At 36.3% G+C, this 27,716-nt stretch overlaps 2 protein-coding genes across 3 annotated transcripts in view; both read left to right on the forward strand.

The window, feature by feature from the left end:
* Nucleotides 1-14,460, forward strand: part of LOC132152290 (disco-interacting protein 2 homolog B-A-like) — a 41,165-nt gene extending 26,705 nt beyond the window's left edge. Inside the window, exons 7-38 of the mRNA XM_059561091.1 lie at nucleotides 1,582-1,822; nucleotides 1,886-2,083; nucleotides 2,171-2,262; nucleotides 3,225-3,335; nucleotides 3,436-3,559; nucleotides 3,664-3,773; nucleotides 3,852-3,954; nucleotides 4,079-4,143; nucleotides 4,694-4,787; nucleotides 4,867-4,986; nucleotides 5,094-5,208; nucleotides 5,292-5,431; nucleotides 6,246-6,382; nucleotides 6,524-6,604; nucleotides 6,693-6,820; nucleotides 6,921-7,035; nucleotides 7,729-7,930; nucleotides 8,054-8,166; nucleotides 8,437-8,517; nucleotides 8,609-8,732; nucleotides 9,428-9,549; nucleotides 9,674-9,785; nucleotides 10,159-10,268; nucleotides 10,605-10,735; nucleotides 10,898-11,066; nucleotides 11,268-11,438; nucleotides 11,602-11,663; nucleotides 11,960-12,017; nucleotides 12,094-12,168; nucleotides 12,486-12,660; nucleotides 13,061-13,184; nucleotides 13,271-14,460. Coding sequence (XP_059417074.1) covers nucleotides 1,582-1,822; nucleotides 1,886-2,083; nucleotides 2,171-2,262; nucleotides 3,225-3,335; nucleotides 3,436-3,559; nucleotides 3,664-3,773; nucleotides 3,852-3,954; nucleotides 4,079-4,143; nucleotides 4,694-4,787; nucleotides 4,867-4,986; nucleotides 5,094-5,208; nucleotides 5,292-5,431; nucleotides 6,246-6,382; nucleotides 6,524-6,604; nucleotides 6,693-6,820; nucleotides 6,921-7,035; nucleotides 7,729-7,930; nucleotides 8,054-8,166; nucleotides 8,437-8,517; nucleotides 8,609-8,732; nucleotides 9,428-9,549; nucleotides 9,674-9,785; nucleotides 10,159-10,268; nucleotides 10,605-10,735; nucleotides 10,898-11,066; nucleotides 11,268-11,438; nucleotides 11,602-11,663; nucleotides 11,960-12,017; nucleotides 12,094-12,168; nucleotides 12,486-12,660; nucleotides 13,061-13,184; nucleotides 13,271-13,523 — 4,056 coding nt within the window. The 3' untranslated portion in view covers nucleotides 13,524-14,460. The remainder of the gene's footprint in view (nucleotides 1-1,581; nucleotides 1,823-1,885; nucleotides 2,084-2,170; nucleotides 2,263-3,224; nucleotides 3,336-3,435; nucleotides 3,560-3,663; nucleotides 3,774-3,851; nucleotides 3,955-4,078; nucleotides 4,144-4,693; nucleotides 4,788-4,866; nucleotides 4,987-5,093; nucleotides 5,209-5,291; nucleotides 5,432-6,245; nucleotides 6,383-6,523; nucleotides 6,605-6,692; nucleotides 6,821-6,920; nucleotides 7,036-7,728; nucleotides 7,931-8,053; nucleotides 8,167-8,436; nucleotides 8,518-8,608; nucleotides 8,733-9,427; nucleotides 9,550-9,673; nucleotides 9,786-10,158; nucleotides 10,269-10,604; nucleotides 10,736-10,897; nucleotides 11,067-11,267; nucleotides 11,439-11,601; nucleotides 11,664-11,959; nucleotides 12,018-12,093; nucleotides 12,169-12,485; nucleotides 12,661-13,060; nucleotides 13,185-13,270) is intronic.
* Nucleotides 14,461-17,157: 2,697 nt separating this feature from the next.
* On the forward strand, nucleotides 17,158-23,585 carry LOC132151746 (cyclic AMP-dependent transcription factor ATF-1-like). 2 transcript variants are annotated; one of them, XM_059560087.1, is made up of 8 exons: nucleotides 17,158-17,341; nucleotides 18,977-19,080; nucleotides 19,195-19,314; nucleotides 19,404-19,501; nucleotides 20,370-20,503; nucleotides 20,788-20,964; nucleotides 21,066-21,213; nucleotides 22,515-23,585. In XM_059560087.1, exons 2-8 carry the CDS (start codon nucleotides 18,982-18,984, stop codon nucleotides 22,657-22,659), a joined length of 921 nt encoding a protein of 306 aa, XP_059416070.1. In that variant the 5' UTR covers nucleotides 17,158-17,341; nucleotides 18,977-18,981; the 3' UTR covers nucleotides 22,660-23,585. The 2 variants fall into 2 exon arrangements, with proteins under 2 accessions (XP_059416070.1, XP_059416072.1); XM_059560089.1 differs by having other exon boundaries at nucleotides 18,980-19,080.
* Nucleotides 23,586-27,716: the final 4,131 nt, after the last annotated feature.

Consider the following 27,716-nt stretch of genomic DNA (forward strand, 5'->3'; position numbering starts at 1 on the left):
GATTGCTTCATTAATCGCATCCCGTTTCTTTTTTCTTTTCTACCTTTTATCCACTTGTGTCATGTTGCTTTCCTCTGTCAGTGAGAAGAGTTGGCAGAGGTAATGATTGGTCATATACATGTCCTGTAGGTTGGCTTTAAAACTGTGTGCTTGTGTTTGTATACTATAAATGTGTTACTTATAGAGAATGTGAACCCAAGGGAAACCCTGCATTTCTTTAGGAAAATAAAAAAATAATAGTAGATCACTCATCCCTCCATCTCTGTTTACATGTGGTTTTACTCAGTCCTGATCCTTCATAACTCATCAAAGCTGCTTTACAGGTGAACCAGTAGGATATTTAAAGGAATAGTTAAAATTCTTCCAAAAATCCTCTTCAACAAATTCAGTTCTTCCAAAAATCCTCATAAATGCACCATAAAATAATTTATAATATTATAATATATATAATATAATCAGACCCGGACAGTAACAGAGTACATTTACTTGAGTACAGTACTTAAGTACAATTTTGAGGGATCTGTACTTTACTCGAGTATCATTTTTGGGGAGTACTCATGACTTTACTCAAGTACATTTGAGAGGCAAATATTGTACTCTTTACTCCGCTACATTTCTATCCATAACCGTAAGTTCATCTTCAGTTCAGTCAGTGTACTGTTTGAGTAAATGAATTACTCCGGGATATTGGTTTGTTTGAACTCAGAGGGAGTGTCAGCCACATTAAAAAAGTTAACAGCTTAAGTCATTTGCGGATTAATGCGTATTAGAGATGCGAACCGTTTAAAATGATTCAGTTTGATTTGGTGAACTGAATGATTCGTTTGCGAACCGGATATCCAGACTGCTTTGATTGGAACTCTCTCTCACAACAGACACGGAAGAGAAGACAATACTGAATAAAGTCGTCGTTTTTGCTATTTTTGGACCAAAATGTATTTTCGATGCTTCAAAAAATTCTAACCGACCCTCTGATGTCACATGGACTACTTTGATGATGTTTTTCTTACCTTTCTGGACATGGACAGTATACCGTACACACAGCTTCATTGAAGGGACTGAGAGCTCTCGGACTAAATCTAAAATATCTTAAACTGTGTTCCAAAGATAAACGGAGGTTTTACGGGTTTGAAACAACATCAGGGTAAGTTATTAATTACATAAATTTGCTATCTGGGTGAACTAACCCTTTAAGTAGACATCTGACTGTAATACTTTTACTTGTACTTGAGTAAAATTTTGCAAGGGGTATCTGTACTTTTACTCAAGTAATGAAACTGTGTACTCTGTCCGCCTCTTAATATAATATAATAATAACTGTATATTCCGAAGTCCTTTAGTATTTTTTATATAGAAGAATGCAAAAGATATCTAAGCTACTGATAAACTACCACTACTAAAATTCCTATACTTTGCTGAATAAAAGTAAGGGCAAATAAAATTTTACTGACCACAAACTTTGGAATGGTGGTGTATATATAGTTTTACGCATATTGATTATTGATCTATAAGCCATCGTGTATCTTGAAATCTTTGGACCAGAACTGATAATACCACTGTAGGAAAGTGTAATACGTATATATACGTTCTTACATACGATCTAGTCATGATTTACGAATGCCCAGGTCAGTTGAAAGTGTCCGTGAGTGTGTGTTTGTTCGTCTGTCTCATCCCACCCTGCCTGCCCACGTTCCTGGTGTAGGTGTTCCTGTGTCCAGTCGTGTGTCCACGAAGATTCAGCAGCTGCTAAACACGCTAAAACGCCCCAAACGCCCACCACTCAGCGAGTTCTTCATGGATGACCAAGAGGAGATCGTAGAAGGTAAATGAATGAGTTCAGAAAACATCTCTGAAAGAAAGGTGCAATAATCTGGATCCTCCACAGTTCCTCAGGCAGATCCTAACACCCCGAAGCCAGAAGGCCGGCAGATAATCCCAGTGAAGGGGGAGCCGTTGGGTGTGGTCAGTAACTGGCCTCCTGCTCTTCAGGCAGCATTAACTCGATGGGGTGCCACACAAGGCAAAAGCCCGGCCCTCACAGCACTGGATATCACAGGAAAACCACTTTATACACTTACGTATGGTAAGACTGAGCAAGGTCACCTGCAAAACTTATCTTGATTGAAGGTGTATGGGCTTTGCAACTGAAAGATTGGCGTGTAATTGACAGGGAAACTGTGGAGTCGTAGCATAAAGCTGGCCTACACTCTCCTCAACAAGCTGGGAAGCAAAAATGAGCAGATCCTCAAACCAGGAGACCGGGTAAAAAATAATATAACTTAATAATACAATTCAGATGTTTACATAATATTTTAAGTTTGTGCACGTAACCCAATGCTATTTTAGTATAATTTATACAGTATGCTACTATAGTAGTTATAAATCTATTGAATTCAATTTTTCTATCTTCAGTTTTGATTTTAGTTTTAGTAATTTTATGTGCTTTTATTATTTTAATTCTTTCATTTTAATATTTCTGTTTAGCTTTATTTGTAAGTTTAGTTTTAGTACTTCGGCTTATTTTTTTGTTAGTTGCCATAATATTAACAAATATTTAATATACATTTCTAATATTCATATTTTATTTTATTTCAGCTTTATTTATATAGTTATTTAATATTTAGTTAACAATAACAACACTGATGTAAACACACTCTTTTACTTAACATTGCTATACAGTTACTGTACAGTCCCACCAGGATTTTTTTAGGATTTTTTTCTGATTCTAGCAGCTGAAAATGACTGAATTTGCTTTGATTTTTTCTTAAAAACTTACAGCATTTTTTGGATGATGTGTAATAAAAACCTAGCAATAATCATGATTTAATTAGGTGGCAGCAACAGTAGTACAATTACCTGTAAATACTTTTCAAGTTTATACAAATAAACAATTATATTGCCTGGTGTGTAATATTGCTTATGCCCTTTTTAAATTTATAATGGTTTTATTAGTGATTGCTAATGTTGCGATCCCCCTCTCAAGTTTCTCTCTGTTTTTTTGTGGGAAAATTGTGGAAATAAGAGAAAAATGCAAGCTGCTGCAAATAATGTGGTATTGGCTGTATTTTTTATTAAATTCTGCAATCGCAGAATTGTGAAATCCTGGAGAGACTATGAGCTATGAGCAGGATGCATTTTTAGAAGCAACATTTATTTAAAAAAAATGCTGCCATTTCACTTTTTTTGTGTGAGCAATTATTTGCAATGTCTTTTTATTGAAACAGGTGGCGTTGGTGTATCCTAACAGTGACCCTGCTATGTTCTGGGTTGCGTTTTATGGCTGTCTGTTGGCTGAAGTCATTCCTGTGCCCATAGAGGTTCCTTTATCCCGAAAGGTAGCCACACAGTTATCAATAGTATATTTTATACATAGCTTTTAAAGTCAAATGGAATGCTGACAGAAATGTGGTTGAAATCATTTCCATGTGTTTACAGGATGCTGGGAGCAGCCAGGTTGGTTTTTTGTTGGGTAGCTGTGGGGTGGGTCTGGCTTTGACCAGTGAGATCTGTTTGAAGGGTTTACCCAAGACCCCCACTGGAGAAATATTGCAGTTTAAAGGTCAGAGACTTCACATGCACAAATGACTGATCCATTTCCTTTTTTAAAGTCAGTCAGTGACGGCAGTTTTATGATGGATCTAAAGATAGTTGGGTTTTTGATAGGCTGGCCCAGGTTAAAGTGGGTGGTGACGGATTCCAAATACCTCACAAAGCCTTCGAAAGACTGGCAGCCTCACATACCAACAGCCAACACAGACACGGCATACATAGAGGTAAAATCATGTGCATGTTTATGCGTTTCCATGTGTATATTTGAATATAATAACCTCCTCTCTCTTTCTCTAATGCAGTATAAAGCCAGTAAAGAGGGCACAGTGATGGGTGTTGCGGTTTCAAAAGTTGCCATGTTAACACATTGCCAGGCTCTCACTCAGGCCTGTAACTACTGTGAGGGTGAGTGATGCTGTTGCTATGGAAACGACATCTTTCTGTTGCAGCCTACACTAAACCAACAACAACAAAAAAAAACTATGTAGCTTTATGCACTGCTCATATGGAGAAATATGTCACCATGCAGGTGAAACGATGGTGAATGTTTTGGACTTTAAGAAGGATATGGGTTTGTGGCATGGAGTTCTCACGGTGAGTGACAGAAATGTGTATGTGCCATCAATGCTGTTACGACAGATTTTTTCAGAAGCAAGGTATGTTTATCTGCCTACTGCAGACGTAATAACACATAATTTGAAACACTAAAAATGCAAAAAAATCTGACTGAAACTGGTGAGATTATAATTGGATGAATTGCATATTATTGGCATAAAATTGTATCAAAGTGTTTGTTTATATACAGTGTGTGTATATATATATATATATATATATATATATATATATATATATATATGTGCATACATTTTTGTGGCTATATTTATTCTTTATTTTACTTTTTATATGTTAATTTATGACGAAAATATATAAATAACAAAAAAAAACATCTTCTCAAAAACACTTAAACTGCTGTTATGTGAATAAATCTCATTAGTGTAAAACAATAATGTAAATGGACAATGTTTTTTAATCAAATAAGCATAAAGGCAGCACACCAGATATTACAGTGACGTACATAAATTTGTACGTCATTTTAATGGCAGTTTTCAAGGCATTCATCCAATAATATCTGTGTGTATTTCAGAGTGTTATGAACCGAATCCACACCATCACTGTGCCATATGCAGTAATGAAAGCCTGTCCACAGTCTTGGGTACAGCGAGTACACATACACAAAGGTACAACAGACACACAACCAAATGTAATTTTGTCATCTACACACATTTGTTTTGATATGAAAAATGTCTGGTTCTATAGCACGGGTTGCCCTGGTTAAGTGTCGTGACCTGCATTGGGCAATGATGGCTCACAGAGATCAGAGAGAAACCAGTCTGGCCTCCTTGCGCATGCTAATTGTTGCTGATGGAGCCAATCCTTGTGAGTTACACTACCAGACCTCCTGCAGAGTCTCCATGGGAGATGATATTCATATTCAACGATTTGACTCTTTTCATCTCTCTGTATCTCCATCTCTTTCTTTTCAGGGTCAGTTTCATCATGTGATGCATTTTTAAACGTATTCAAGGCTCATGGTTTGAAGCCAGAGGTCATTTGCCCATGTGCTACATCACCTGAGGCCATGACTGTTGCCATACGGAGGTATATAATTTTTTGACGAGCTGTAGGGATCCCTTTTTAAAAGCACTAGTTATTTGTTTCCTGATTATGAGATATTTCTCCAGGCCTGGGGTCGCTGGTGCTCCTCTTCCAGCAAGAGCCGTCCTGTCCATGACTGGGCTGAGCCACGGGGTCATCAGGGTCAACACTGAAGACAAGAACTCTGCTCTCACCGTCCAGGATGTGGGACACGTCATGCCCGGAGGTGTGTGTGTGTGCTACTACACACTACCGATCAGAAGTTTGGAATGATTACAATTTTTAAAACGTTTATGAAAGAAGTCTCTAATACTGATAAAAATACAGTAAAACTATATTGCAAAATATTATTACAATTTAAAAGCCCCTTTTTCTATTTTTATATATTTGGTTCTCACACGTCTTATTATTATCAATGTTGAAAGCAGTTTTTGCTGCAGAATATTTTTGTAGAAACTGTGATACACTACCATTCAAAAGTTAAGTCTATGTAAGATAAAGAAAACTTTATTTAGCAAGGACACATTAAATTGATCAAAAGTGAGAGATATTTATTATTTAGATATTTATGTATAATTATTTTTAACTTTCTTTTCATCAAAGAATGCATTGTATTTATAACATTTTTTCACAAAAATATTAAGCAGCAAAAACATAATAAGAACCATTATTAATATTTGACCACCAGTAATAATTGAAAATAATTGAGCAATAAAACAGCAAGGATGAAGGTATTTTAAATTGTAATAAGATTTCACAATATTACTGCTTTTACTGTATTTTTAAACAAACAAATGCCTTGGTGAGCATAAGAGACATCTTTCAAAAACATTAAAAAGAAATCTCGTCACTGAATCTTATATGTGTGTTTCGAGGTCTACACAATACAAAAAAATAATCATGGTATTACTGTAGGATTGTGGTATTCTCACACACTTTTCCTTCAGAGAAAATCCAGTTCATAATACCATGCTATCAAAGTTTAAAATATGTTTGTCATGCATATATGAAGTTAGCATGTGTGTTAATGTGTATTTTAGCATTGATGTGCATTGTGAAACCGGATGGACCGCCCATGCTCTGTAAAACGGACGAGATTGGAGAAATCGTTGTGAACTCTCGTGCTGGTGGGAACATGTACTATGGCCTGTCTGGAGTCACTAAAAACACCTTTGAGGTATGAAAAGCAACACACAGAGATGATGATGTAACTTTTTTTTACTGAATTAACACACCATAAACATATTTTTTATGGAGTAATGCTGGGGTTTTGATGTGCTCTCAATGTTTTTTGTGTTATTGGTTTCAAATCTCGCAGGTTATCCCAGTCAACGCTAGTGGCACTCCAATTGGTGAAATCCCATTTGTGCGGTCAGGATTACTGGGGTTTATTGGACCGGTGAGTGTCTGAAAAAGGAAAACAAGAGAGAGTCAGTGCCATTTTTTATGCATTAAAATTTATCTTTTCCCCTCTCTTCCTTCAATAGGGTAGTCTGATATTTGTGGTGGGTAAGAATGAGGGCTTGCTAATGGTTAGTGGTCGTCGTCACAATGCTGATGATCTGGTAGCGACTGCACTAGCTGTGGAACCAGTCAAAACTGTGTACAGAGGAAGGTGAGTGTTCCCATTTAAAAAAGGGGGGAACAATGTAGTCCTGAAAGCATATTTGATCAGGAATAGATAATAATCAAAAATGTGTCTGTGTGTTTTGTAGGATTGCTGTGTTCTCAGTGACTGTGTTCTTTGATGAGAGGATAGTTATTGTAGCAGAGCAGAGGCCTGATGCCAGTGAAGAAGACAGCTTCCAGTGGATGAGTCGGGTTCTTCAGGTACAGACAAATTTATAACAGTAATTGTAATATAGATAGTTTTATACTTTAAAATATAATAAAATGCCATGATACAGTAAAGCCAATGTACTATTGACTTGATCTTTTGCTTTAGTGATTATTATTAAATATCGCTATTATTTAATGATTATTTAATGCTTATAAATTATTTCAAAAATAAAAACAATTAAAAAATATTATGTGTAAAAAAATATCTTGGCAGCTAACTGAAATAAAATAAAGTTGAAGTACTAAAATTAATAAAACAAAAACTGAAACAAGAAATGAATGAAAGCTAAATGGAAATATTTAAAGGCACAAAAACTATTAAAACATGTCAAAAGCACACAGAATTATTTAATCCTAATGTAAAATAAAAATATAAAATGAAAAGGTCATTAAAAATATTAGTAAATACTATGAAAGTATATAAATAATAAATGGTGTTTATCTGGTTATGCCAGTCAGGTTAAGTTGAATATAGTATAATCCCGATTAATATCAGGGTATTTTTCTGCATGGTAGCAGTCAGTGGTTTACCATGGTTAAAGTAAAATCACAACAGTGTCTTGTTATAGCTTACATAACACTTATTTCATTGTTAAGTTGAACACACAAATGTTTGATAATTTTTTTATGTATGATATATTTATTTATGTGTTGGTGGCTTTGTGTATTGTTTCACAACTTTAGGCAATTGACAGTATTCATCAGGTGGGATTGTATTGTCTTGCACTGGTTCCTGCAAACACCCTGCCCAAAACTCCCCTAGGGGGCATTCACATCTCAGACACCAAGCAACTCTTCCTGGAGGGGGCATTGCACCCCTGCAACATCCTCATGTGCCCCCACACCTGCGTCACCAACATGCCCAAGCCACGTCAGAAACAACCAGGTGTGTATACAGGGGTTAAATGGAGATCTTGGAGGCGAGGGAAACCTAAAATCTGGAGGTAAAAATCTCATGCATGCGATGTTTTACTCAAAGTCTTCTGTCCTGTATTTATGTCTTTCATAGTTGGTGTCGGCCCTGCCTCCATCATGGTGGGTAATTTGGTTGCTGGGAAAAGAATTGCACAGGCTGCAGGCAGAGATCTGGGACTCATAGAAGACCAAGACCTGGTCAGGAAGGTAAACTCAGACTTGCATTGTATTGTAAGCCCATATAACAGTAAGTAAATGATGCATTCAGTGTAATTTTGAAACAGTTTTTTTAATGCATTGTGTGATATTTTAATGCTTTCGTGTGGATGCAGCTGTGCATGTGGCCTACAATGATGGTAGGCACTAGGATTATTATGGCACAATCACATGCCTTTTTGGCATGACACCACTATTAAATTTTTTATTGTTATATATTTGATGGTATTGATGATGAACTGTCTGTCTTGTCTTTATTAGCATCAGTTCCTTGCAGATTCTTTACAGTGGAGAGCACAAACCGATCCTGACCATACGCTTTATGTACTTTTGAATGCAAAGGTTAAAACAGCCACAAACAAAACCTTGATAAAAGCTCACTTAGAATTTCTGATTTGCTGGCCTATAATATGCTTTTTCTCTCTCTGTCTAGGGAGTGGCAGTATGTACAGCTACATGTGTTCAGCTTCATAAAAGAGCAGAGAAGATAGCCGCTGCTCTTATGGAGAGAAGTGGTATTAACATCGGAGAGAATGTGGTGCTTTTGTATCCACCAGGTAAATCACACATACTTTGTTCTGTTTTGGCAGTTTTTGAAAGATTGGGACTGTAAAAAAAAAACTATTTTGGAGTTAGCCATTAAGTCAAGGTTTATTGCAGAAAAGTGCATTTTCTCATTCCACATGTGAAGAGGGTGTTTTGTGCCTCTAAGGCAAAGCAGCAAAAAATTGCTTTGATAAACTAAAATTGAAACAGAAATAAATCTATGTTAAAGCTAAATAAATAAATATATATATATATATATATATATATATATATATATATATATATATATATATATATATATATATATATATATATATATATATATATATACTAAAAGCAATAAAAATGACCAAAGCACATAACTTATGTGCCATAGCACATAGATTTCTAAAACTTAAAAATTGGAATGAAAACTGAAAATGTAAAAAGGGTCATTCACAATATAAATAAATGATTTAATAGTATATAAATAATACTACATTATTACTGGCAAAAAGAGCCTTTATTTCAGCCTTTATGTCGATCGAGAAGAAAAGATAAAAAATTATCATAAAAAACAAATGTATAAATAAAAATAATTAAAGTATAAATATAATGTAATAATAATACATTAATAATATATTACATAATGATTAAAAAATAAAGTACAATATGCAAGGGGGTTTCAGTTGATCACGCGCTGCATGTGAATTCTCTGTGTATGCAGGTATAGATCTGATCGCAGCATTTTATGGCTGTTTGTATGCTGGTTGCATTCCTGTCACCGTGAGACCTCCACACCCACAGAACCTCTCTGCCACTCTGCCCACTGTCCGCATGATCATCGATGTAAGCCTCTGTGTTGCATCTCTTAATACCTTCATTTGGTTGTGTTTTCTTTTAACTAGTGATGGCTTTTCACCAGCCAAACACGTGGTTCACTTTTCTTGCATCTCTCTCCTGGTTTCCTCAGGTCAGCAAGGCTGCTTGCATTCTCACTACTCAGGTTTTAACGAAGATTCTCAGATCTAAAGAAGCAGCAGCTACAGTCAACATAAAAACATGGCCCATCATAATAGACACAGGTAACTCACGCAAGTCAATTTTCAATACAGCTACTGTGTAGAACATTCTGTACTTTACATGTATAATAATAGATCCAAGTCATATGATATGATATGATAATTTAGGATATACACTGGATCAGGATTTGCTCTTTTATTGAAACAACTTTTAGTTTTGTTTAACAGCTTGACTAATAGCAGATACAATACAGTCATTCATTTTAAGCATGTTTTCATGTTACATAAATAACAACATTAACTAACATAAACTGTCTAGTAATGTGGATAGCAAGCAAGGAAAACGTCCTGCTCTACATCAGTAATTCTTTGCTTAGTCAATTTAGATGCAAGATTGGGTGGTATCCATAAGTAACATATCCATGGTTTTTCCCAGATGACTTGCCTCGCAAACGACCTCCCACAATCTACAAACCGCCCAATGCTGAGATGATTGCCTATATGGACTTCAGTGTCTCAACCACAGGCATGCTGACAGGAGTGAAGGTGAGGGATTTTACTAATCATCTCAATGGATGTTACTTAATTATCTTAACACCAGGTTCATTGAAAAACTGACCAATTAGAGATGTTTTACATGGATGGGAATTTGTTAATACACAGTGTTGCCCAAAAATCTGAGGCCACTAGTGAAAAAGCTTCTGTTTTGCAATTTTCTAATTTAAAATCGCAAAACACTTTCATTTTAAATTAGATTTCCAGATTTTCAATGTTGTCTTAGACGTTTTGGACCCTACTATAGCAAATGTCTCCCTCTGCCTTAAAACAATCTTATTTGTACTGTACATTTGAGACCCCCCTCTCTGACTGGCTGTCTATCAGATCTCTCATGCGGCGGTGAGCGCTCTCTGTCGATCTATAAAGCTGCAGTGTGAGCTGTACTCCTCTCGCCAGATCGCCATCTGCCTCGACCCCTACTGTGGACTTGGTTTTGTGCTCTGGTGCCTTGCGAGGTAACAGATGGATACACACAAACAGTCACATACAAATGACTCATACTAACATAAAATGAATCACAGCATTGGGTCATCTCATACAATGGCTTGTTCTCTTCAGAATGGATATGAATCTATTTTGAAGGTATTATAAACCGGAAATGTGCCTTTGTTGTACAGTGTATACTCAGGTCATCAGTCCATCTTGATTCCTCCTATGGAGCTGGAGAGCTCACTAACCCTGTGGCTGGGCACGCTCAGTCAGTACCGCATCAGAGACACCTTCTGCTCCTATTCTGTCATGGAGCTCTGCACCAAGGGCCTAGGCGGACAGACAGACATACTGAAGGTATGCTCACATGCATACTTAGCCATCATTAAAGGCATAGTTCACTTAAACATGTCACTTCTGCCATCATCATGTCATTCCAAACTTACATGACTTTCTTTTTACTGCAAAACACAAAAGATACTTTGAAGAACTGTCCATGCAATCTTTTTTAGATCTTCACATGTTCTTGTAATGCTCTTTGTGTCCATCTGACATCAGGCACGTGGTGTGAACCTGTCGTGTGTGAGGAGCTGTGTGGTGGTTGCTGAGGAGCGTCCACGCTTGGCTCTTACACACTCCTTCTCCAAACTGTTCAAAGACATTGGACTCTCCATGCGGGCTGTCAGCACCGCTTTTGGGTCGAGAGTAAACCTGGCCATCTGCCTACAGGTAAACTATCTGAAGTTCAAACTCCTTTACACCTACTGTAGGCATCAATACTTATTCTTCTCACTGATCTATCATCTCTGTTACAAATAAATGCATTGTTGGGAGGTGTTGGATATGTGATGTTGGTTATTTGATGTGCAGCTGATCTCTGTGTTTTTCACAGGGCACCACTGGACCAGACCCCTCAACTGTGTATGTGGACATGAAGTCCCTCCGACATGACCGGTAAGATAAAGACAAACACAGATAAACACACAGTGTTTAAATATTAAAAAGTGTGTTTTGTGTGTTAAAATGTGTGAAATTTCACTTTTTGGCCAATTGGAATTGCTTTTGGTGCCGTCAACAGTGCAGAAATCACACAGTTTTCATTGTTTTAAATATTGCAGAATTTTGTCAGTGTCAGATATAAAAAAAGCTTCAGAGCTGCTGGTTCCTTTGGGCCCTAAGTGATTATACTGTGTCATATTACACACTCTTTCTCCTTGTACAACACTGATGATGGTGTGTCTGTGTTGTAGGGTGAGGTTAGTAGAGCGAGGAGCACCTCAGTCTCTTCCTCTCATGGAGTCTGGAACAGTAAGCACATTTCCACCAGTGGATCAAACATACATTTATTAGAAAATTTTGTTAGTGCTATTTCTCCCTCTTTTAGATTCTTCCTGGGGTGAGGGTGATCATAGTCAATCCAGAAACTAGAGGACCGCTTGGGGACTCTCACCTGGGAGAGGTGCGTTTACATATGCAAATAATAATTGGTTGTTTCTTCAGCTTTGTGCATTTTTAAGAAAATTAACTACCTTATAACACACTTAAACACATAACATTCTTGATTTCTTAAATCATAGGAGAGTCATTTTTGGGATACAGTGACTCCTTTGTATTGCTAAGGCAAATTTTTTAAATTGTAATAATTTGGCTAATAATTTAAGAAATCTACACTTTGATGGGAAATGATAGAAGAAAAGTGTTATTTACAAGGATTTTTTATTGTTCATCGAAATAGATTACATTTCTTATCCAGTAATACACTTCTTTCTTTTCTAGATTTGGGTAAATAGTCCACACAGTGCAACAGGATACTACACTATATACGGAGAGGAAAATCTGCAGGCTGACCACTTCAACACTAAGCTGAGTTTTGGAGATCCTCAAACGCTCTGGGCCAGAACTGGATACCTGGGCTTTGTCAAGAGAACTGAACTCACGGACTCCAGTGGAGGTGAGAGGGAGAGACAGCTGAATTAATGGCAAAGTGTTCATGAAAGATTGGTGAGGGTGATATAGTGTTTGTGTTATGCTAATGTCTACATTAGAGTTCACATAAATGTACACCAAAAAAAAAGTTTTAGGATTTTGGAATATATATATATATATATATATATATATATATATATATATATATATATATATATATATATATATATATATATATATATATATATATATATATATATATATATATATATATATACAAAAAGTTCTTAGAAATTCATAGCTTCTGCAGTTTCACTAATAAAGAAAAATGTAATATTTTTTTAATTTAGATATTGTAACTAGTGATCTCTGACTGTATGAAATAAAAGCACATGCATTCTTGTAAAAATGTTCTTGCTTGTTAGACCGCCATGATGCTCTGTTTGTGGTGGGCTCTCTGGATGAGACTTTAGAATTGAGAGGTTTGCGATATCATCCAATTGACATCGAGACCAGTGTATCACGCGCCCATCGCAGCATTGGTGAAAGGTAAATCCCGGCGACAAGCTCTTTACTGAATTTTCATTGTGCAATCATGTTATCCATTATCTCTTACTTTGTTTTTACCTCTGCAGTGCCGTGTTCACCTGGACAAATCTGCTGGTGGTGGTGGCTGAACTCTGCGGATCAGAGCAGGATGCTTTAGACCTGATTCCGCTGGTAACCAATGTGGTATTAGAGGAGCACCATCTGATTGTGGGTGTAGTGGTTATCGTTGACCCTGGGGTCATCCCCATAAACTCCAGAGGAGAAAAGCAGAGAATGCACTTGAGAGACTCCTTCTTGGCAGATCAGTTGGATCCCATTTACGTAGCATACAACATGTGAGCAGGGTTATGGGCAAGACAAAGGCTTACTAGAAAGTTGCTATGGAGCCTGGCCTCACAACTGGGATTGGGTTCAAATACAGGCAGACTTGGCCCTGTTTTTCAGGGATGAGGTGTCAATGGACAAAAAATACAAAAGTTTTGGAGAAGAGATACTGTAATAGATTTTCCCTTTTTTCTCACGTCCTTCTCCCCCAGAAACCCCTTTATCTGCAAAATGCCACTTACTGTCTGTCCAGTTCTTGGTCGTGATTTAAATTTACTTGAATTACCTAACTGTTTTTTCTACTCAAACGCATTCCTTTCTAGCACTAACTAACTAGTGTTTTGTTTTTTGTTTTGTTTTTTATTAAAAGGAGCTCAAAGCTTCAGTTTGTACGTTTTCGCCTGGGTTGTTAGATTCCAAAATATTTTGTTCTGATTCCAAGTTTTTGGAATCAATGGAAACGATTTCAGGACACAATACTCAAAATAACTTAGTGAAAAAAGGGAGACAAAGTGAAATATTAAACAAAAAGTGCAATATGAACTGTAATTTATACTATTATGATTGATCAAATAAATGATAGGAGGTCTTGATGGATGGATGGATGGACTACAATAGACGTGAGTCACATTGATCAGTCAAGTATTTATATAGGTTTAGCATTATAAATTCTGTATCTTAGTTTTAAATTAGTTTTGTTGCAACTCTTTTGGGATGTTTAGTAGTGTGGCAATTTAGTAATTGAACGGACTAGGAATGGAAGATTAATTCCTTTTAGGATCTAGCATTTCTATATACACAGAATTGATCTGCAACCCAGCTTATAACACAGGGACGGTCCCTCCAGAGCAACCTGGGGTTAAGTGCCTTTCTCAAGGGCAGTATTGATTATAGGACATTTCCTTAATGCTTCAGTTCATAGAATGCCCTTACCCAAGTTAAAACCCAGTTTCATCCACCATCATTTTGGTTAAGACACAGATGTGCTACAGAGACTGCAGCTGTCAGCTCATTTTACTCAGTTTGCTCTGTCAGTTCTGGAAACATTTAGCATCTTAAATCTTACCACTGGGGCTTTAACCAAATTTATTTAAGATATGGAGCTTTCCTGGTTACAAACTTACATCTTTTTAATTTGTTTTAGTTCGACAGTATTTACAAAACACAATCTACAGTTGTACTAGACAAAAGTGCAATGTGATACACAAAAGTATTCAACTTTTATTTTGATCTATATTCATCAGGTTAAGATGGTTCACAACCATTTTAATTATGAATTGCTTAGTTTTGCAATTAGTGAGTTTGCTTAATTGAATGTTAGCCATCCACATATATATATATATATATATATATATATATATCACACTGAACAACTTCACTCCTTCAACCCTCACAAGTTCAGCACGAGGATAATCAACCCTATTATTTTTTTATCAGATAAATGCAGATACATTCAGTAACATGGATTATTAATATATGTCAACAAGGGCAAATGTGTAGTATTATTTATTACTTGCATTATTGAGTATAATGTGACTTACACAAAAAAAGTGCTGGCACATTAATAAAAAAAAAAAAAAAAAAAAACTTTTTGGGACTTTATGCCCAGTCTAACCTCAATGCCTACATTTACAAATCATACATTCCTTGAGTTCACTTCTCACCATATAACAGTAGGAAACACTCATATAGACAAGCGCATTCACCAAATGCAGACCTCATCATCACACATCAAGCCCAAACCAAACACAAACCGAGGTACGTATACCTCTATTTTTTCTCTCATCTAAAGGTGCTTATACACATCAGGACAAGCCATTTAAATCTCTGAATGGCAAAAAAAAAAAATTCAGGCATCTGTACAATAAAACAAAACAACTGTAAAATAACACGACCCTGTACAAGCAAGCCCCTCGTGAACATCTAACTGTACAAAGGCATAGATTTTACATGTTCTCCTGTACTATAGACATTTTTACTAGGAATGACTAACTACTTGTAAAGCATAAATAATTGTAAATAATTGCTTGTGTACAGATGCAAAATTCTACTGTTCTGTAAGTAAGTTGCTGTATTCTGTTAATTTTTTGAATGAATATGAATATTAACTACTGTCACTGACATCCCTTCGCAGCTGTGCGGGGATCTGCAGTTGAAGACTTACTGTAAATAGCTTACTCTGTTTCTGTTTGGTCATTTCCAGTTGATTAGAAATGTGATGGGTTGAAGTCTGTGTTCAGATCTCTCTGTCATGCATTTCTTTTTATAATTCAGATTCAGAAATCTTACAGTATGTACAAGTCTTAAAGATGTAAGCATGATAAAGTCAAGCACTGTGGGGGTTTGAAATACTATTTTCAGAGTCCTTACACAACTGATCACTACAGTGTGTTAGCCTAACCTCATTCTGGGGTTGTGTACGTATGTGTATGTATGGCCACAGCTTTGAAAGGTCATTTGTTTGTTGATGAGTTCCACAATACCTTTACCCAAATCAGAAACGCTGTCATGAAATGTATTCTCTCATTCTCACTGTCATTAATGGCATCATAGCTGAGTTTATGTGATGTAAGCACAAGCGAGTGAATGAGCTTTTTACATGGGGCATTCAGGGAAATAGTGCTTTCCAGGACAGAGAGGATATTCATTTATAAATATTCACTTTCATGTTTGCAATGATTTTGTTCCTAAAATAAAAAGATTTTAGTTGTCATTTACATAAGTGTTAATCAAGTCTTAATATGGACCAAAAAAAAAATATATATATATATATATAAATAAACAAAGCAAAAAATTAGACACAATCACTTAGTTAATTGATAATCTATCATGCCAGCTAAGTGCTGGAACCAAAATAAATGTTTCACACATTATGCAACCAGCTGCAGTTACGTTTCAAAATACACATCAGGCAACACACACACACTTATAAATAAAATGCAGATTACTTGCTACAGAATAAAATGAAGACATGCAACAGTAAAATTACTTTTTTTCTTATTTGGACAATGCGTATTACCCTTCTGTGTTGATTAAAATGTTTTGTTCAATTCCTATATATATAATTATAATTTTAATTATAAGATTAAAATATTGTATTCAAATTATAAGAATGTGATATTTATTTACAATTTATTTTGGTCATTCATGGATTTAAATGAAATCATGATTATGCAAGCAAGTATTTCCCTGTTGGTTCACATCTCTTTCTTTTTTTGTACATTGGTTACTGTAACTGTTTTTTACTCCAATGAAAAACACGAAAAAATAATAAAAAGCATTTATTTTGCATCTCTGAAGTTTTGTATAACTGCCGTTTATTGTCAAATTTTCTCTATCTATCATTCTATCTATCTTACACAATGCACAATTTCAACATAATAGTTGGGGTTGTATAACAGGAAAATTATATTAAGAATGTCTCCATAAAATTTAATTTTTCTGTTCATAATAATCTTTAAGAATTCTTGCACATAAATAAAAATAATGCACATTTTTATTTGTAAATATAGTAGCATATTTGTCAAGCAGAATAGAGAAAATCTGAAAATTGCATTGGTTTCATTCAAGTCCCCAGACCACTTTTCCGTTTCAGTGATATTGACCAATCACAAAGCTTAAAGGAGATTTACGTAACACGTCCTTCTAGGGGGCGGCGCTTACTGCGGCCTTTAGAGAAAAAAAACCCCGAAGCCACCTAGATTTTTTCAATGGAAACCGCCCAGGTTTATTCTATGCATTATTAAATAATTTACTTTACAAATTATATCTCGAACACTGACATCTCTATAGACGGTGTTATTGTTTCCAGAAGCGATTCAAAAGGATTAAAGGTAAAGCGTTGCTTTTGTTTTTTCCTCTTTCTCTTCTGACGACATGTCGCTGCAGTCATGGCGCCCATCCGCTCGGTTGTAACACTCGTTTACGGGAAGGTGTTTTAATGGCTCCCCGTATCGCTGACGTCTGTTGACGCGGGCACTTGCGTACCAGTGACTTGCTTGGAACTTTCCGCAGAGCACGGCATAAAGTCGCTCACGGGCTTCGTAACGCGCCGCAGCGGTTAGTTTTATTTGGAGATGCGCTTTTGATCTGGATCTCATGGAGGAATTACACTTTAAGCCTCTGACACTAATAAAATATTTGCAACATCACTACAAAAAACTATCTATATCAAGTGATGGAGCTTTTGTGTAGTAGAAACAAGCCCGTTTACAAATACCAGCAGAGTCTTATGTATTTTCACAGATAAGTCTTGAAATGAAATCAAAGACAGCTTTTTTTCCCCTTCTTTTTTTTTAGCCTGCTAACGTTAGCTGCTGTAGCCTTAGATTTTTTGTTTGAAATGTGGACTTTTAACATACAGTATTAACGTAAATATTGAATCAACACATCGATATAGCTCGCAATGTTATTCTGGCTTTATTTAAATAGAATTTAGCCTGATATTGCTTGTTTTTTGGAGTATTTGATGGGCGATATTTAGCATCCGGTTTTTTAATAACAACTCAAAGCAGCTTCATCTGTTTTCATACAAAAGGAGTCGTGTCTTCCATGTTAAGTATTTGTTTGTTAGTTTTTTCCATTACATTGTAACTTTATTTTCCATTTCTTGTACTAACATGATTTTACTGGAATGAAATGAGGACAACTGCAGAAAGGTTGCAGCAGTAATGTGTTGAATGTAACCCACAAGGCCAGTGTGAGTGTGTGTGGTGGAGCTGAAGGTTTTAGAGGTACTGACTCAGGGTTAGGGTAAAATGGAAACAGTGACCAAATCAAGGCTTTTGACTGCTAGCCTGGGTTGACCACAGAACTACCTCAGCACACAAACACACACACCCTGACCATCCCGTAAGCACAATATAAACAGTCTGCATGCTTCAGTTTTCTCATGTTTGCTGTCAATCTGCAATTTTTTATATAATTGTACATAGTTTTTCTGCCCATAGTTCAGATTTCTGTATGCCCTGAAAAAAAATAAATAAATAATCCACTGGGCCCCATCTCTTAAATCTAAATATACTTTTACAGTTTACTTTAATTTTACAATTTTAGATTTTTGCATTATTCAAACAGAATTTTAAATGTGCAATTTATTTTATTTAAAAAAAAAATTATTATAGAATTGTTATATTAAATATTTATTCAGACATTATATAATAATATTTTTTACCAAACATTCTTCAGTTATTTGAAAGGCTTAAAAATGGACATAATTAAATATGTAAGATATTTCAGAAATATGAGGAACTTTTGATTTTTGGGCCTGGAAAAAGTATTGCATGTGTGTGTGTGTGTGTACTTCTTTTTCCCCCCCTTTTTATAGTCAGCTCTAAAATATAACTGGTCATAATTGCTTGTTTACTGTAATCTCTGTAAATGTTTTTCTGTATATAGGCATTTGTCAAGAAAAGCATGATATCTACATTAAGTATTGACCAAAAAAATGTCTCCTTGTTCATCTGCAGCAGCAATGGAGGAGGTCCAGCAGAATAACCGTAATGGCTCTGAGTCCCAAACCATTGCCATCCCCACAACTATAACTGCCTCCCACATATCACAGATTGCACAGGTACTGTTCATATTTGTACTTATCTACCCATATTTGCATGATTTATATGTGACTAAGCATTTGTAAAAAAGCAGCAATAAGTGCTTGTTTCATGCTATAATCATCTTGTGGAAGATGTCTCTGGGTGGGAATCCAGTGACTGTGGTTCAGCTGCCCAGCGGTCAGTTCCAGGTTCAGAGTGTGATTCAGTCAGCGCAGTCATCGGTTATCCAGTCTCCACCGGGACAAGCACAGGTAACGTGCAGACACTCATACAGCGTGATCTTAAACTGGTCTTTGTTTTTACTTAAGGCTCCCTCCACTTAAACAATGTTTCTTATTAGGGTCAAGGATCTGATAGTGATGATTCTCAGGATTCAAGCGACAGTGGAGCATCTAACCAGAAGTCAAGAGAGATCTTGGCTCGGCGCCCATCCTACAGGTAAAAGGGTCAGGGCAAATAATTTATGCCTCTGTGGGCCGTTTATAATTTATAAACATTAGATGAAGTGCCAATTAATACAATTTATTAGTATTTTAATGACTAATAAAGTAAGAACGCAGAGTGTCTGAATCCACTTTTCTCGGTTTAAAGACGGGAAAACGGTTGGCGCGCATGGTCTGAATGGGTTTTCCCTATTCTCTTAATGATTAATGGGTGGTTTTTTTGTGCGTAACATGCAATAAACCAATCAGAATGTCATCTCCCATTCCCTGTAATAGCCAGTTGCGCTCGTGCAATGGCGGATTTGCTATTTACATGGTGGAATTGGCAAGCGCAAAGACAGACACATCTCTAGAGATGAAACGCAACTGCTCATGTGCGAGCAAATCAGTAGTCTAAATCTGATACATACAATGGCTATCCATTAAGACATGTAGGCATTTTTATATTCATGTAGTTTATGCAATAATAATCTTTTAAATTTTAATCTTTTATTGTTTCATGTTTAAAAATGTTTGTGTGCTGCTGCTGCGCATCTCTCTGTGTAATAAGCAATGTGAATGCGGCGTTGTGGACCCGCCCAGAGGTGCATTTTCTATTCTATTAGGACGCCCATGATCACGAAAATGTGTGCAAATGCATTTGCTATTTGAACAACGAGGTGCAGGACATGAAAACAAGAACTGCGTTGGGCTGAAACTAGGAAAAACGCTTGCGCTGCGCCGAGTATATGATAAGGCCCAGTGTTACTGAGAGTGGATTGAAAAGCAAAATTTGCCAAGCTCCAACTTCCAGGCACATCTCTGGCACAAAACCAAGAGTTTAGGCACTACACAAAAACGTTCCGTTCCTTTTTGTGTTTCAGGAAGATTCTAAATGATCTATCAGCTGAGGAAGTGGCAACTCAGAACGAGGGAGAAGAGGATTGCTCCACCTCTTCTGCCATAACAAGTGTTTCACTTCCTACACCGATCTACCAGACAAGCACTGGCCAATATTGTAAGCCAAGCCAGCATACTATTTGAGTACTGAGTGCATCATGTGGTAACTTCCTATGTATTTTGCAATAAAAAAATGAAGCTAAGTGTTTCATAAGTTGTTAATGACAAAATTGACTCAAATACCATGCAGTTTACACAAACATTATTTTTATTTTACGATATGAACTAGAGCATAGTTGTAATAATTGAATCAAAAGAACATAAAAAAGATGTATCTTCATGCACGATTTACAGTTTTATACCATGAACCATCCGTCACGATTCTTGTTTGCTCTGTTGCAGTTGCGATTTCATCCAATGGCTCTCTGCAGCTGGCCAGTACTGGTTCAGAGGGTGTACAAGGCCTGCAGACTCTCACCATGACCAACTCGAACCCAACCCAGCCAACTATACTGCAATACGCTCAGACCGCCGACGGACAACAGATTCTGCTGCCTAGTAACCAGGTGGTGCTCCAAGGTTGGCACATAAAGGCAAAAAGACCTTTTAATTTGACAATCCGCTCATATTGTTCCTTTAGTACATGTGCAACACACTCTGGCTGTGATACTGTGTTATAGGTGCAGGGGGAGAAATGCAAGCTTATCAGATCCGCTCTTCTTCCTCCTCGCTGCCTCAGACTGTCGTCATGACATCACCCGTTATCAGCTCTCAGGGCAAAAGCAATGACCCGCAAATGAAGAGAGAGATACGCTTGGCGAAGAACAGGTGGGTGTATTCGAGGACAAGAGAATGAATTTGTTGGTTGGTAATGTATAATATCCTGCAGTTGTTTTCATTTGCATCAGGGCCGGCCCGCGGTATAGGCAAATGCTAAGGGCGCCACTCATCCATAGGGGCGCCAGAATGAGTGAACGAGTGAATTTTTATTTTTTATTTTTTTTACATTTTTTTTTTATAATAGGCTACTATTTAAAAACCATTAATTCGAAATACTACCAAATAAAGCAAAAAAAAAGTCCGGCTCTTCAATCTTCCCCCGCCCATCGAGTGCTTGAAGTGCGTCAGAAACAGAGCGCGCGCACGATCAGTTGTTGGTAATTTGTTGTGTAGCGTGCCCGACGCCGCATCCAATGAAGACAGCACTGCTTTTGTTAACACACAGCTCGTAGAAACGGGCCTGGCAGCTCGCGCCAGTTCTAGACACGGTGAAAGTTTCCTGATTGGGACGGAAGGCCGAATTTACATGACACATTATAAATGAGCATAGTTTGTGATAGATACAGTGCCAAAAAGAAGAGAAGAGGATAAAGACAGAAGGTAAAGATATGTAGTGAAAGAACAATTTATTGCATAGGAGTAAGATACTATAATTTCATGGCAGTTATTTTTACCTTAAACTTAATGTTAGCAGTTGTTCTGAGTCCCCAGACTGTGATTTTGTAGAATCATGTCAGTTTTAAGACACATTTTTTATTATCACTTTTTTATTAATGTTTTACTCTACAGTTGTGCAGTTTTGGGGGGATACAGTACAGGCCAAAAGTTTGGAAACATTACCATTTTTAATGTTTTTGAAAGAAGTTTCTTCTGCTCATCAAGCCTGCATTTATTTGATCAAAAATACAGAAAAAAAAATGTAATATTGTGATATATTATTACAATTTAAAATAATTTGTTTTCAATTTATTATACTTTAAGTTATCATTTATTTCTGTGATGCAAAGCTGAATTTTCAGCATCATTACTCCATTCTTCAGTGTCACATGTGACATCCGGTCTATCACATGATCCTTTAGAAATCATTCTAATATGATGATTTATTATGAGTGTTGGAAACAGTTCTGCTGTAATGTGTGTGTGTATATATATATATATATATATATATATATATGTATGTATGTATATATATGTGCTAAATCATGAACACAATGACAGGGTGAAATGGGCTGTGATGCATGGGGCGCCAGGTAAAATCTTGCCTAGGGCAGCAAATTGGTCAGGGCCGGCCCTGATTTGCATTGTAAGCCTAACTGCATTTATGTGTAATTCCGAATCTCTGCATGCAGGGAGGCAGCCAGAGAGTGTCGCAGAAAGAAAAAGGAGTATGTGAAGTGTTTGGAGAACCGTGTGGCTGTCCTGGAGAATCAGAACAAGACTCTTATCGAGGAGCTCAAGACATTAAAGGACCTGTACTGTGTTAAAACTGGCTAGTGGGACATCCATTCAATCATGCTAATGGGACTTTGCTGGCAGACCTGTCTGCCTATGTGCTTATACAAACACAGACACAGGGACTTTTTTTTTGACAAAGGGGATACATTAAATCCTCATGTCAAGTGCTTGTTTTTATACAACTCATTTTTTAACTACAGCATAAGAATAATTGACCAGAAACAACAGCAATTATTATGCTTTTCAGAATAGATGGAAAGAGGGTAACGCTGTTCCATTAACATTTTTATTTGCAGTCATAAGATGTTTATATTTGTGTATGTATCTTGTGCAAGCATTGGCACGTCTACACTGGGAGATCTTGCTTTATTCTTGACCCATTTGGTTTCCAGGGAATATTGAATGTTAATTTTATTGAATAGCTGAATTTTGCTTTATCCAAAATAGAAGACTGGTATTTTTACACCTGATCTCAGATGCGCTTGTATGTATGAAAATTGTGATGCAATTGTGTTTTTCATGAAGTCATGCAAGCTGCGTTCTTTGCTTTTTTGCTATTTTCCCCTTAGAAAGCTCTGGTATTCTTATCCCCATTCCGTATTTTATTTTAGTGAGTTTTAGGGAGACATTTTCTACAGAGACTGAAGCAGAATTTAAGGTGAGGACTTTCAGCTTTACTATTATGGAAAAGATGAAACAGCGGTAGGTTCATTTAAGGCTTATTCTAGATTGATAGACAAAAGTCCTTTCTAGTCCAGGTCTTTGTAATAAGTCTGACCGGTCTTTAAGCCATGTACACTCTTGGGTTGGGGCCGTTGTTGGTTTTAGCAGAGTAATAGGCCTGAGGCTTTACCACTGTATATAAGCCAAGCTGTTAAAAGACAATCAAATCAGGGAGTACACGATGAAAAAGACAGTCACTTGTTTTTGCTAAAGTGAATCTAAATAAATATTTTTCCAGCCTTTGTTTTGCTCCCTTTCAGTTTCAATATGTTTCAGTCTCAAGGAGGACTTTTGGAAAACAACTTTTCAAAATGACAGCTTTGATTTTGTTTTTATTCCATAATTTAAAACATAATATCCAGGCTTCCAGAAAAAGTACAAAAATCAAAGTCAAAAGAAATGTACGTGTTCTATTTTAGATTAATCCGTTAGAAATTACTTTTTGGAATAACAAAACAATTTTATATATACTGTCAAGCATAAAAATAAAATAAAAAGTCAGGAAAAAGTGAAGGAAATTCAATGGTCCAAAATTGTTGGAAAGGAAACGTCTCAATTTAAAGGTTAGGGAATGCAAGATGATCTTTTTGAGTATTTATGTGTATCAAGCTAATCCCATGCTACTATAACAAGTACAGAGGTGTGAAGGCAAAAGTATGACTATTAGTATTGCTACTTTTTCTTCTAACCACTAGATGGAACTATTGCTTTTTTTATACATTAACCATTAACTCAAACACTGTCCTGCATACATCTCCAAAAACTTTTACAGACAGGATACTCCTGCAGCAAGAAGATAGTCATTTAAAATACACAATCTAGTTTTTAGATAGTCTTTTATTAAACAAAAACTTGTATTTTATGGTTTAATACAAATTGTTTTTTTTCCCCCTTATAAACATTTAACAGTCCATAGTGGAATTTATTAGGCTAACTGAAAAACAAACATGCGAAATGAGAAAAGCGTTAGTTTTTTTTTTTTTTTTTTTTTTTAGCAAAATTCATATTCATTATTTTACTGAATAATCAACAATGTGTGGTTTGAGCAAAAAATGAATTAGCCTGGATGTGTTGTAGCTAAAGATCAGAGAAGTGCCGTTGTAGACCTTGTACCACGGCCGTCGTTCATATAGCACCTGACAAAAACATACTGTACAATATATGCAATCATATATATATATATATATATATATATATATATATATATATATATATATATATATATATATATATATATATATATATATATATATATATATATATATAAATTACCAGAAAGGCTGAAAAACATGCTGACAATTTTAACATTTGAGGAGTCAGACACGCTCGAGAAAGAATAATGCTCCACCCTGAAGAAAAAGACCACGAAATCTTTATTTCTCAACTCCAAATTGTGTATTTGAAAACGGTCATTTAGTTTAAAATGTACAAGTATTTAAAAGCACTTGGAAACAGTAGCCTACTAATCTGTGTTATGCATTACTGGGAAATTATGGCCTTGAAAATGAGTCGCTTATCAACAGTTGTTAGTTGTTGCCAATACCCATTTTTACAGAGGTTAAAGGCACGAGGCACAGTTGTAGTTGAGTATTATTTTAGAATTAAATTACATAAAGGTAGTGCTGTTTTTAATAAATTAATCTTATAATAATGTCGGGTGATGTTGTATAGTTCAAGATACTCAAAATAATAATTACAGTTAGGGCTGAAACGATTCCTCGAGTAACTCGATTACAAAAAAAAGGATCTAGGCAAATTCCTCTGCCTCAAAGCCTCTTTTAATTTATTTTAAATCTCACGTCAGGTTCTTTCCATAGACTGTATAAAAACATATCTTTCGCAATGATTTTTTTAATGTGACACAACGCGTTTACGTCACCCACAAAGCGGAAGGAGACACAAGCCCTGCGTGAGGGCGCAGGCAAACGTAAAGAGAATGTCGTGACGTGTGTCCACTGCAAGATAGAGCTGGCATACCACAACTAGGGCCCTATGATTTTTGCGATACCGAAAACGCGGAGGGAATTTACAGTTTAACGCGGAATGGCACGGAATTTGCTAAATTTTGAATGAATTAATCAAAAAGGTCATTGAACTTACTTCAAATAACGATATGGACTAATATCTGTAAATATAAAGCCGGAAAATTCTATTTAAATATGAATCCTGCATGTTCTGCAATCTCTGTTAATGAATGGAGCAGAAGCGGTCTTCCTTTATCACACACACCGAAGCGCGCGTGACGCTCGCGGTGATTTCAGCGTCTGCTGTCTCACTAAATAAGGACGTGAACACATGAACAACATCTCCAGAACTGCTCTGACAGTCACTTCATGAGCATTTGACCGTTTGATTTGAGTAAAACTAGCGTCACATCACATCATAGACAGTAAAAGAAGCATCACATACACAGAACTGTAAAGGTACGTCAACCCGTCAAAATAAAAGTCCGGTTTAGTGTATTTGCCAGTTATGTATTACTATTGTTCAGCAGAATGTACATAGCCTACTACAAAAATAAAAAATCTAACATTATTTTTTTTAAGGTTTAATCACACAACATTTCTTCCATGCTTTATTTTTGTATAGTAAATCCCCTTTGTTTACCAAAAAGTTGAGTTTGGTTAATTTTCAATAATTAAAAGATCAATTAAATTAATGTTTTATGTGTTTAATGTACATCTCAGAAAATGCTTTATTTAAAACACCAACCGAATGGCACTTAAATGCACTTAATTCATCTGTCAACTTTATTGTCATTGTTCACAGTACAAGTACAGACAGAAAAACAATGGGTAATAATTAAATGTTTATTTTTGATGTATGCATTGCATTCTATGCATTTTAAAAAAATATTTTTTTTTTTTCTAAAAAAGGAATGTTAGTTGTTCATTTTAAGAGACCTAGGAGTCTTATTTTCTCTTGCATAATTAATATTGCACTTTAATTAAGCAAAAACACATTTTATCCGATTACTCGATTAATAGATGGAATTTTTGGTAGAATACTCGATTACTAAAATATTCGATAGCTACAGCCCTAATTACAGTACATACAAAATACATATAATGTACACTTTTGACGTGAAATTACATAATCTAAAGCTATGGCTTTGGGATTTTTTTTTCAAGCAGGGGCTCTCAAACCTCTCCATGAAGTACCCCCAGCACTGCACATTGTACACTGAACAAAATTATAAACGCAATACTTTTGTTTTTGCCCCCCTTTTTCATTAGCTGAACTCAAAAAAAGGCCTGTTTCTCTCAAATACTGGTTCACTAATCTGTCTAAATCTGTTAGTCAGCACTTCTACTTTGGGGTTATGGTATGGGAAGGCATATGTTATGAACAAAGAACACCGGTGCAACACAGGTACAGAGATAACCTGACAAGATCTTGAGGCCCATTGTTGTGCCATTCATCCACGACCAGCACCTTATATTGTAGCATGATGATGCATGGCTCCACTTTGCAAGGATCTGTACACAATTCCTGGAAGCTGAAAACATCCCAGATATTGCATGGCCAGCATACTCACCGGACAAGTTCACTATAGAGCATGTTTTTGCTGGATCAAGTCAAGTCAAGTCACCTTTATTTATATAGCGCTTTAAACAAAATACATTGCGTCAAAGCAACTGAACAACATTCATTAGGAAAACAGTGTGTCAATAATGCAAAATGATAATTAAAGGCAGTTCATCATTGAATTCAGTGATGTCATCTCTGTTCAGTTAAATAGTGTCTGTGCATTTATTTGCAATCAAGTCAATGATATCGCTGTAGATGAAGTGACCACAACTAAGCAAGCCAGAGGCGACAGCGTCAAGGAACCGAAACTCCCATCGGTGACAGAATGGAGAAAAAAACCTTGGGAGAAACCAGGCTCAGTTGGGGGGCCAGTTCTCCTCTGACCAGACGAAACCAGTAGTTCAATTCCAGGCTGCAGCAAAGTCAGATTGTGCAGAAGAATCATCTGTTTCCTGTGGTCTTGTCCTGGTGCTCCTCTGAAACAAGGTCTTTACAGGGGATCTGTATCTGGGGCTCTAGTTATCCTGGTCTCCACTGTCTTTCAGGGCAGTAGAAGTCCTTTCTAGGTGCTGATCCACCATCTGGTCTGGATACGTATTGGATCCGGGTGACTGCAGTGACCCTCTGATCTGGATACAGACTGGATCTGGTGGCTACAGTTACCTCGGAATAAGAGAGAAAGACAAATATTAGCGCAGATGCCATTCTTCTAATGATGTAGCAAGTACATAGGGTGTTATGGGAAGTGTTCTCGGTTCTGGTTTACCTAATTAATGCAGCCTAAAAATCATTTAACGGATTTGGATATTAAAAGTATATTTGTATGTTATGTGTAAGCCAGG

Source organism: Carassius carassius, chromosome 10, assembly GCF_963082965.1.
Source record: "Carassius carassius chromosome 10, fCarCar2.1, whole genome shotgun sequence".
NCBI classification, from domain to species: Eukaryota; Metazoa; Chordata; class Actinopteri; order Cypriniformes; family Cyprinidae; genus Carassius; species Carassius carassius.